Here is a 12357-nt window from a genome sequence, read left to right as displayed (position 1 = left end):
CATTGTTATGTTGTTCCAACAAAAAGTAGGAATAGCTTCAAATCCCCTACTTTATTCATTCCCTCCAAAGTCTATTCCAACGAGTGCATCCAAACAACTTTTTAACTATTCCGAATAACTTTGAGTTGGCACTATTATCTTACCATCAAGGTTAGTGACTTAGTACTATTATTATCTACTATTCTCAAATAGTAGCTATTCTAACTATTCTAGAGTGCATCCAAATGGAAAGAATAAAATCTGAGATAATTAATGACACAAAGTAGAGCACAAGTAACATAGCACATAAGAGCTTACATGTTTTTGAGATAATTATCTTGAATAATTAAGATTGATAATTGGGCACAGAATCAGATTTTAAGCAACAATTCCTTCACTATGCATTACAGCTCTCTTGCACTTACAACTTTGCATCTACTTGTTAGAGGGATAATTAAAACAAAAGGACATGATACATTGATGGAATAAGCTACTTATCCCTAAACTCAAAGTACTACCAGATCCGGCCGAGAAAGAGAAACTTAAGACCTCACGGTTATACTTGGAATTAGGTCAATCAATCCCTCCCTAATTGTTGTTAAGGCCTCTCGTCCTCGCTAGAGTGCAGGGTAAAACCTCTGCTTGTAGTCTCTTCCCCTTTGCTAGATTCCTCTAACGCCTCAGTAACACATGAATCCGATGAAATAGATTGAGAGGTGCGGATATTACCGTTCTCTCTTTGCCTAAAGAAATCAATAAAAGTGCGATTTCTGGCACCGGTCTCCATCTCGGGTTCGCGTTCTTGTTCATCTTCGGCCTCAACATCCATTTTGGAGGTTCTCTTCTTCTTAAAAATGCGACAGAGCACCCATCCATTGGTTGTCGCCATGGAGTTCTACATGCATAATTAAAAAAAAAAAGTGTGATTAATAATTTTACACCTTTTAAATTGTTGTTTCTCCTCAACTACACAACTGCAAAAGTAATTAATGCTTGTGGTGTTCTTGAAGGACAACAACCAAAATGACTCGTGAAGTGGTGGTTCAAATTATTCAAGTCCAGTCTGAGTTTCTGACAAGCAATTAAGGTCTTTTATTGTGCCATTTATAGATTTTGTAATATGGTTGATTGGTTCAAAGCTTAGCGCTTTATAGATATGCCAATATAAGAAAGGCAAGGAGAGCAAGGTAAACTAAAAAATATTTCAATAGAGTCACATGGGTGTCATATGTGCAACATGTACGAAGGTTGAAGGTACTTGTACGCTTAATATTTTGCTATATTCATGTCATATACCAACCAGAGAAGATAAATTCTCACATGGGTTAGGTGCTTTGTTCAATTTTTTTTTTCTTCCTCTGCTTATCCCTAAGTTATTGGAGGTAGGAGTATTAATTTGTTAATTTACAGGTAGGTTACCAACAAAATATTCATACAGCAACAAACTTGCTATATGGAACTTATTATGCATGATGACTCAAAGATCAATGAGGGAATTTTGTTCAAATTTTACACGTAGAGTAATATTATAAATTTAACATTTTTATTTTAGTGGTCATGCAGAGGTAAACATGAAAATTTTGGAAATCCACATATGCACATGAGAAACATTTTGGTAGAACTTCTTACAATGGAAGTTGAGTTTTTGGTAGGAGCCGCGCAAGCAAGGCGGTACTCATGCATGACCCAGTCAGTACGGGCCCCACGAGGTGGCCGGCCTTGGTAGAACACCAGCACCTTCTTCAACCCCACAACAACCGGGTTACCCCTCGAGTTAGCCGTTAAAATTTGCTTTTCTTTACCAGTCGCCTTCCAATAGCCATGACTAGTTGCGCGATTAGATCTACTGCCACTCATGTACTTGGCCTCATTTAGGTTGAAGAAATATTTATTCTCTCCAAACCCACCTAATGAGGTTAAAAAAAAAATTTCATAAATAAACTAAGCTTAAATTTTTCAAGCTGAAGTTGTGCAAGGAATAATGGCTAATGAAAATATAGCAGGCAAATTGACTTCTACTTCTCAAAAAAATAAAAAAAAGGGAGTGCTTATGTATAATTAAATTCTAATCAGAAATATTATGATGTTTGGTGAAGGACCAGAAAGATAATCCAGCTTTAATTGTCAACAAGTAGATTGATACTTTAATTATACATAGGATGTGACTCAATTAAGTCTAAGCTTGAGATATAGGTTATATTATTTTACCAAAAGTGGACATATAAGCTCAATTAACAAAGGGTTTCACACTTCATACAGTTGGGTACTTGGGTGAACTTGGAAAATTTTAATTAATGGACTTGACAGCACTCAAAATAAAAGGTTAGCAAACTAACATAAGCTACTGTTTAATTGGTAATTATCTTTTATAAAGTAACACAACCCAATAATATTAACTTAGTACTGCAAAATAGCTTTTCTTGAGGATAAAAAATTAAAAATAGACAAATATACTCTCCAAAGCCACCTATATTTTATCTTATCTTGGAAAATGAATTAAGGAAACATTGATGTCCCAAAATATCATAAATTAATTATACTTATTGCATATTGCAATTATGTCATTTTGGTAATTAGGTTCAAATAAGTTTAACATATTAGAAACTGGTGACTACAATTCCATGAACGTCTGACAAAATGATAGTCCCAAAAGGTATCCTATAAAGATGCAATTGAATCAACCAATAATATTGCTCTCTGAAAAGTGTTCTGACAAACAAAAAAAAAGCAGTTTCTCAAAGCAAGAAATAAAACTAATAACAGGCGTTTTATTGTTACTTAACGAGTAAGAGAAATAATTGTGAACTATTGTTTTCTTCATTCCACATTATGTTTTTGAACAGTCTAAGCGTATACACATTTTGACAACCTAGTCTCTGAAACTGATTGCGCTTACTTAAGTTGACTTTCAAACAATAGATTCTCTCCGTTTAGCACTATTAATGAATAAGCCCTTGGAACATGCAAATTTACAAAAAACAAAAATTTGGAAGAAGAAGGAAGTTGAGAATTAAATTCAAACTTACCAGGTAAATCCCAAGGGTTGAATTTCAAGAGATCAATCTCTGGTATAATCGCAGCTGGCAACGGGTACGACAAAGCCTTTCTTCTCAGGTATTGTACCACCAATTCTTCATCTGTTGGATGAAACCTAAATCCAGGGGGCAGCTTTATCACCTCTCTCTTCTCCATTTTTAAAAATATTATACAGGAAAATTGAAATAGAGTTGTGTTATTAATCAACTTAAACTCCCAAATTAGTTTGAATATAACACAGTCTCTAGTCAAGATGGGTTATTCCAAAGAAAACCCATCTTCCATTTTTCTTCCTAGTAGAAGAAAAGATGAAAAACAGAGAGAAGTAAAAGCGAGAAACTAGTGCGATGAAGCGAGAGAGGGGTGGGGGTAAGGGAAAAGGTTTTTGGGGGTTTTATAAGGCTGTTGCGTAAGACAGACTCAAGCTCTTTGCACTGCCTTTGACGCATTTATTTTATTCGAAAAAAATAAAGGTTCTTTGTATTTTTTTTTGTTTGATGGAACTAATAATATTATTTTACAAACTGAGAGAAGGAGAAAAACATGCAGCAGCTGGCGAAGTGGGAGGGGGCAACTTTGGAAAAGATTTTTAAAAAGGGTATGAAGGTCAAAATGTCTTGAGCAGACAGTACATAGTTTTATTATTATTTCCATCAGCAATTTTGCACTTAAGCCATTTAAAACCTTAATATTTAATTCACATTTTCATATTTTTATTCTCTACAGCGAAATTTAAAAAAGAATAACATTTTGAGTTTGGCAAAAAAAAAAGGTTATAATGGTCCCATGCATATCATTTTGACTTAGAATCTTAATAAGGTGTGGAATTATTTATTGTGATGAACTCCACATGGAATACACAATGATGGAACCAAAAAAAATTATCATAGTGTGAACAAAATTTGATAAATATATTTTTTTTAAAATATATTTAGAAGGATACTTAAATTTAACAAATGTTTTATTTATAAGAGAGATAAATTATAAAATTTTGTTAAAAATAACATGAAATATTCCTAAATTTTACAATTTTAGAAATTATATGACTTAATTAATGTGAATTCGTGTATAACTAACTATTAATTTCCTTAGATGATTCAATATTTTTTTCTAAATAATTTAATTTGTCCAACATTTTAGATACTATAATCGGAACATACATGATGGTTTGCATAGATTTAATTTTTTTTCAGTGTCATAGTGTAAAACTGTACATATGCTTGAGAAGCGTTTGTGCTACTCTCACAAGTCATAATAGTAGAAAGCAAAAGGATGCGGAAACGTACTGATCTTAATTTATCAAGAGAAACGTCTCTTGGATAAAAGACGGAAAACCCCCTATTTAATTCCTGGTATGTATTTCAATATTGTATCGTCGTCTGTCGAGGGTAAATAGGAAATTTACGTAGAAAATGTTTCCCACGCCGCATGGGGAACGAGCAAAGATTACGTCACGCTTACAGCTGGAGCGCATCAACATTTTCTTTTTATAAATTCCATGGACGATATTGCCCCTTGTTACTTCTACAAGTTACATTTACGTCCCCGTTTCTGTTTATCCTCCCTCCTTTATGTCAAGGCCAGGGCTACCCTATTCAAAAAGCTAATCTTGATAAACCGGGAACCTCAAAAAGTTGAGCACAGTTTAGCGTGTGGAGAAACAAAAGTAAAAAAGTTTTGTGTTGCAGAACAGTAGCAGCACAATGATTCTTAACTTTTTGGGGAATTTCACATATACCCTTCAAAAATCTCGATATTCTGTATTTTAACTCTAATATTCAAAATATTACATTTACCTTTCTAAATGATAAAAACTCACCAAATTATTTAATTTATTCACTTTTATATTAAAACTCAGTTTAAGTTATAAAGAACTCATTTTATCCTTAATTAAAAAATAAAACATTAATAGAGTAAAAATATGCAGTATAAGAAAAATATTTTGTCTTCGAATTAATCAATTTTTTAGGACAAATTGTATATCTGAAAATAATTTATAATTACCAAATAAAAAATTTCGAGATGTATTCACAATTTTTATGATATTATTTAATTTTTTTTGTTTATTTGCCAATTAAATTTTCACAGTTTATACAAAACACAAAAAATACTTCAAAAATCCCTGACCTGGAAAATTAGAAATTGTGAAAAGGTAACTTGAATTTATTACTTATTTTTCTTGAATACTTTTTCATTTTTTTTTTACATTTTATAGCTATTTCCCAAACATTATTTTCTCATTTTACATAAAAAGCAAAATCAAAAATAAAAGAAAAACAATAATCCAACACACCTAAACACGTGTAACTAATTTGTGTTTTGTCAATATTCGTATTGTGTTCATTTTTGACATTCAACGACACAATATATTCCGAACTAATTTAAACATGACACTAGAAAATACAATACATCATGTCTACACAACACTAAAGTTCTCGAGTTTGGGATCGAATCTCATGTCCACATGATCTGGATAGCCATTTTTTTAATTGTAAACAGCTCGAAACAATTTTTTTTTTTAGTGTCAATCAATAGTTTAAGTTATGAATATGTTAAAAAAACTACAGACTCGAAAATGGCAATTGTCTACCTCTATATTGAATTCACAAGTTCAGAATTTCTCATGGTTCCCCCTTTTACTTTTTTTGTGAATTTTTTTCTTGCAATATTATTGGATTGATTGCCACTTAGAACTAATATCGCCTGTTGCTAGACTGGTATATATAAACTGGCCATTCTTATAGGAGTGAGGCTATGGCAATATGTATATTACAAAGCAGTAAACTATGAATTTGTATATTTGTTTTTCAAGTTCAAACAACTTATATAAACGCTCATGAAATGGCTTGCTTATGAAAATGTATAAGAATCCAGGGTCGTTTTGAGAAATACCAAGGTTCAACAAGGACCTCCTTGGTTATATGTTATGATGTATTTAGACTTGTATTTGATAAATCAAATATTAAAAAAAAAATTGGATAGATAGAAAATCACTTTATTTAAAAATTCTGAACCATCCAAAAATAATAATTTTCTCTATCTATGTATCTAAAAAAAAAAGTAAGAAAACACTAAAAAAATGAAAATTTTGGTCTATAAATATATTTTTGTATGAAAATCATATTTAGCAGTTCAGAACTTCGAATCGATTGCATGAATTTTAAAAATATAATTAAAATCCATAGTAAGAATCCATTTGTTTTTTTTTTGAAAACTTGGTAGTAGCTACTAAGGTTCGTGAGGGGGAATCGAACTCTCGATCTTTGGGTATAACAACTCTAGGACATTTTCCTAGCCAATTGTGCTACCTCCCCTTTCTCGTAAGAATACATTTGTAATATGTATATTACCATATTCTCATTCTTATTATATGGCAAAGGTGTAGTTAGATTTATCCTTATTTTATCTTGATTTGCATTTCACTTCAAAATAATGGAAAATCAAGACCGACCCATCTCTTTCTAAAGCCACATTTAGGAGTTCGTATCTTCTGAGATATCTTAATTTTCAATTTACCAGCCGGGTCAAATTTCTTGTTTGGGTGCCTAGGTGCTCATTGGGTCTGGTTTAGTCGGTTTTGAACTGAATCAAATTAGACCAAGTAATTTGGTTTTTTCTGTTTAATGGTTTGGTTCGGTTTATTTTTTAAAACATAATTATAACTTCGGTTCGGTTCAGTTTGGAAATTTTCAAAACTGAAATAACCGAACCGACCAAACTTTTATATATTATGAATTTGGTTCGGACCGTCCCGTTTTATTCTTAATACCCCGGTTTATTTCTTAATCAATTGCTTTAAATATTTTGGTTTATTTATTAATATTCCTGTTTATTTCTTAATATAGTTCGGTTTATTATAAATCAATTGCTTTAAATAAAAAAATTAATATATTTCGATTTGAACCGAACAAATCGAACAAACTAAAATAAAACTTTGGTTCAGTTGCAATGTTAAATCGGTTCGGTTCGATTCTATTTTTAAAACCGAATTATAACTTTAGTTTGCCTAGTTCGGTTCAGTTTCAACCGAAACGATGAACACCCCTACCTATTTGAAATACAATGAACTATTATTATTGTACTTTGAGATTTGTGTAAATAAACTATGGGTAAATTTCGCTGGAGGTCACTAAATTTTGTCATTTGTCACGAATTGATCATTCAAATTTGTTTTGTCGTTTTTTAGTTACTTAATTTTGTCATTTGTTCTAATCAAGTCACTCTATATTTTTTTTATCTAAAATCTTAACGGAATATGTTCATTCCGTTAAAAATATTAACGAAATGAACATATTTCATCCAAAATACTAACGAAATGAGTATATTCCGTTAGCATTTTTGACGGAAAAATATCGAATGTCTTGATTGAAACAAATGACAAAGTTAAGTGGTTAAAAAAAAAACAAATCAAACTTGAATGTTTAATTCATAATAAATAACAAAATTTACCCATAAACTAATGATCCGGATCTTTTTACATGTCAACTAAAAGGTTGATGTCTTCTGATAGTGGCTATCATATTTTCAAAAAAAAGACATCCAAACTAAAATTTGAACTTTCTAGTGATTAGGATACAAATTCGGGAAAATGGCTTGAAATTTAATCTTTCTATTCTCTCACTATCTTTCCTTAAATAGCTCGTCATAATAGCTATCCAAGGTGAACTTCAGAGGATATATAGCCGACATGTTGCTTGAACTTGATATGGGGCATATTCAATGGATGTCGGATTCAAATCGGTCGATATCTGATCGGAACAGTCTGATTTTTTTTTTTTATAATTTGTATGTGTCGTTTTAATATTGGTACAAATTAAGAGCACACGAATTATGAAACAAATACGACAGTTTTAAGCGGAAATCAAATTAATCGGATATCCATCAAACGCATTCTACTTCCGAACTGAATTCTTTCCTCATTGTGTGCTCTCATAACATAAGTCAAATAAGATAAAACAAAATTTAAGAACAAAATACAAATTTACGAATATTGAAAAAAAAAATATTCTGACCTCTGGACATCAATCCCCCAATATGCATCTCCAAGTTCATTTTTTTCTTTTCTAAAATTACTTTATTTCTCTCTCCTCTCAAAAAAGAAAAAAAAAAACTTCATTCCTTTCACTTATTACCTTCCACTCTTATATTTTTTTTCCTATGTTCAATTTCACACATATTTTCAATAATCTATGAGAAATCTTGTGAATTTAAATGAGATATATATGTAATTTGATGATAGATTGCATTGGACTTGTCAACCAACAATGCGCCTCATGTCGCATGCAAATGTTAATTAGCATTACTTGTGTTAAATTTTATACTCAGAAGTCATATTTAATAAAAACAAAGTCCATACTTGCGGAGTATGTATTGTGTATTTATTAGTAGACGAGTTGTAAGCAAGTAGATATCCTATTAATAAAACGCGCACCACGTTATAAAATTGAATAATGAACTGATCGATCCAATCTAAAATTGAATGTAAAAGTCTAACACCAACTGATCAATCCATAAACTAGTCTTGAATAGTTTTTAATCTATATATACTTCCGAATCAATTCGGTAGGGTGGATCTAAGTGTTAATTTAATTAAAAATTAGTATTTAATCTATATATACAATTCTCCTTGGAGCGATCACATTATCTCCCATATTTCTTCTTCTTTCTCCCAAATCTTTCAGCATTTTCTATTGCAAGAACCCTGCATCTAAATGTGTAACGGACTGAAAAGACATCGTCCTAGAGGTTAAGTCGACTCGTTACACAATCAATCACATAAAAAGGGTAAGACAGGAAACCTCATTAAATTATCCTCGTATTCTTAGAATTTGTTGTTTTATTTTAGAGAAAATTGATTATTTGTTACTTCAAAACTTTCAAATTTGAAAATTTTCATTCTGAAATTTGAAATTGTAATAATGCTACTCTAAACTTCATTAACTTTTAATTTTGTCGGTTCTAAAAAAAAAAATTAATTTTGTCACTCCAAATAATTAATAACTAAAATACCATCTCTTCTTCTTCTTCTGCTGCCTCTTCTTCTTCTTCTTCTTTATATTCTCCTTCCATAGCCATGACGATATCGAGACAAAGGCAAGGGACCGAGAAGACAGGTATTGCTGGATGGAGAGAGCAAGCTTAAGGGGAGTCTGGCCACCAAATTGTACGATGATGCCATCTGGACGCTCCAGATCGATCACATTTAACACATCTTCGACGGTCAGGGGTTCGAAGTAGAGCCGATCGCTGGTGTCATAGTCAGTCGAGATTGTTTCTGGATTGGAGTTCATCATTATTGTTTCAAATTCGGCCTGAAAAGGGGAATGATGTTCCATTAATCTAATCAATTGTGCAATGTTGAAATAAACGGTATTACAGCTTTCTTTCACTTGGGCTTTCTAACAGTAGGACAGCAATAGTAAGACCTTTGTGATTCTTTTACACGAGAAAAGCAAGTGGTGGGCTTTAGTCATTAGCAGTGTGATCATGGTAACTGCATTACTAATTAGTACATAGCGGTCATTAAACTGATTTTCGCTCTCCGATATTGAACTTTTTGATTTGGTAGTCTATATGCTCAAAATGCTGAACCAACCAGTTTTTTTTACTAAGAACCTCACCTATTTAGCACTAAGATCTGGCCAGTAACCTCACTACCAATAAAAAATTTAATACAATTTTTCGGCTGTATAATTTGAGAGCTTCTTTTTTTCCATTTTCGACATGGTCATGACCATGGAAGGAGAATATAAAGAAGAAGAGGAGGCAGAAAAAGAAGGGAGAGTATTTTAGTAATTAATTATTTGGAGTGGTAAAATTTAAAATTAATGAAGTTTAGAGTGACATTATTATAATTTTTAATATCGAGATGACATTTTTCAAATTTGAAGGATTTGGAGTGGCAAATAATCAATTTTTCCTTTATTTTATCATGCGGTGGTTGGTGTTGAAGCCTAATTTTAGTTAATTAGTCATTTACAACACGGAAAAGTTACAAAATGATTGTTGTACTAACAATGAAAAGGAGAAAATGTCAAAAATTTATATGTAAACTCTTGAATATATATATATATATATATATATATATATAGGGTCTGTCTAAATTGCTGCTGGCAGCATTTCAACAGAGGTGTTGCCGGGGCTATATTTAGCCGTGTGATGTCTAAACAACAAATCCAAACCGTTAGATGTTTAATATATATTATAATCTACTTGGAGACCAAATTTTACATTTTTTGGAATTTTTTTACTATATATTAAGATGGTTTGAAAACCGCTGATTTCAGTAAATTTATGCAGCATTGAAATCAGCGATTTTCAAACCAGCTTCATATATAGTAAAAAAAATTCCAAAAAATATAAAATTTGGTCTCCAAGTAGATTATAATATAGATTAAACATCTAACGGTTTGGATTTGTTGTTTGGACATCACAAAACAGAAAAATGGACGGCAGCACCACCAGCAGAAATGCTGTCAGCAGCAAATTAGCCACAGCCTATATATATATAATGAGGAGGGTTCCAATGCCTCGTTTTTTTCATACCTCATATTTTATATTTTCGTTTTCAAAGTTCAAATTGTCGATCCGAACCTTTCAACAAAATATTTATACTAAAATATGCATGGAGATGAAATTTTATATTTTTTGGAATTTGTTTGCTATTTTTAAGATAGGTACAAAATCACTGTTTTTGAACTGTTCAAAAAACAATGATTTTCTACCCATCTTAAAAAATAGCAAAAAAATTCCAAAAAATATAAAATTTCATCCCTAACCATATTTTAGTATGGATATCATGTTGAACGGTTCGGATCGACAATTTAGGCTTTGAATATGAAGAAAATGAAGATATAAAATATGAGGTATGATGATGTATAAAAAAAATGAGGCATTGGAACCCTCCTCATATAATATATATATATATATAGAGAGAGAGAGAGAGAGGTTGGCTAAGATCAAAGTGGTAGTTCCTGAGTTTTGATGCTACCAATTCATTTTTCAATTTTTAAAGTTCAAAATGTCAATCTAAACCGGGCAAGTTGTTCTCCATATTAAATTGTGCTTGGAGACCAAATTTTATATTTTTCTGAATTTTATTACTATTTATTAAGCCACTTTGAAAACAGCTAATCTAACGGTGGCTTCTGATTTTACTGTTTTGTTAAGCCACCGTTGGATCAGCAAGTTTCAAAGTGGCTTTGAAAATTGAAAAACGAATTGGTAGCACCAAAGCTCAGGAACTACCACTTTGATCTTAGCCAACCCCCCCCCCCCCCCCCCCCCCCCCCCCCCCCCTCTCTCTCTCTCTATATATATATATATATATCTATATATATATATATATATATATATCTATATATATATATATATATATATATATATATATCATAACTTCAGTATTTCTATATTTTTAACTTGTATAACTTTCAATGTATAAGATGATTTTATTAAAATTAGTTATCTTATTTTTTAAACTAAGTTTAATATTATATTTTCTTTGATAATTGTTTATTTTTTAATTGAGACCCAAAAATATAAAATTGTAGTAAATTTAATATACGAATGATTATAGTAAATTTAATATTTTTAAAGATAGGTAGAAAATCACTTGATCTGAAAATTCTAGACCATCCAAAAATAATGATTTTCTATTTATCTTAAAAAATAGAAAAAAAATCTAAAAAGTTATAAAATCCAGTCTTTAAGTACATATTCATATAAAAATTATTTTGAACGGTTTGAATCGATAGTTATAATTTTGAAAATGGAATATTAATCTGTATTACGGATCAAATAGTGATATGCATATTATCATAGACTCACTCTTTTCTTTTTAATCTTCTCAGCAGCTTTTTTTACTTCATTAATTGGATTCTAGTTGTTTAAATTTGGACTGAGATATGTGCTTATCATGTAGAAGAAAGACAACTGGCCGAGAGCAGCTTACAAAATAAGGCACATCTTAACTAAAATATAATTTATAATAACAAACTGATTAGCAAGATTCTTGTATTTATATTTATTTGATTGGAATTCAATCTCAACTTGGATAATTATCAATTTCAACTACCTAGCTTAAAGAAAAAGAAAATATTATATGTAAAATTTCAAATGTGCAACCCAAAGTAACCAAACATGTTTGCTTCTGCCACAAATTAAGCAAATGAACCAGTGCTCTAAATAGCGCGCTATAGCGTTTTTGGACCCTAAATGCTAAGCTATGATATCAAAACGCGCTATTTGAGCTACGGGCGTTATAGCGGTAATAGCGGTCTGCTATAGCGCATAGCGTGTAAGGAAAATAGCGCGCACTATGCAACATGAGCTGTTTTTTTTTTT

The 12357-nt window shown here is 31.2% G+C and overlaps 1 protein-coding gene across 1 annotated transcript; it reads right to left on the bottom strand.

Annotated features, from left to right (window-relative positions):
- Positions 1 to 300: 300 nt before the first annotated feature.
- Positions 301 to 3433, bottom strand: LOC144556005 (NAC domain-containing protein 83-like). The gene is made up of 3 exons (XM_078304477.1): positions 3006 to 3433; positions 1609 to 1886; positions 301 to 874 (listed from the first exon to the last, which is right to left on the bottom strand). Exons 1-3 carry the CDS (start codon positions 3169 to 3171, stop codon positions 578 to 580), a joined length of 741 nt encoding a protein of 246 aa, XP_078160603.1. The 5' UTR covers positions 3172 to 3433; the 3' UTR covers positions 301 to 577.
- Positions 3434 to 12357: the final 8924 nt, after the last annotated feature.

Source organism: Carex rostrata, chromosome 1 (genome assembly GCF_964058835.1).
Source record: "Carex rostrata chromosome 1, lpCarRost1.2, whole genome shotgun sequence".
NCBI classification, from domain to species: domain Eukaryota; kingdom Viridiplantae; phylum Streptophyta; class Magnoliopsida; order Poales; family Cyperaceae; genus Carex; species Carex rostrata.
The sequence above is the reverse complement of the archived record's forward strand: the minus strand, read 5'-3'. Positions and strand labels throughout refer to the sequence as shown.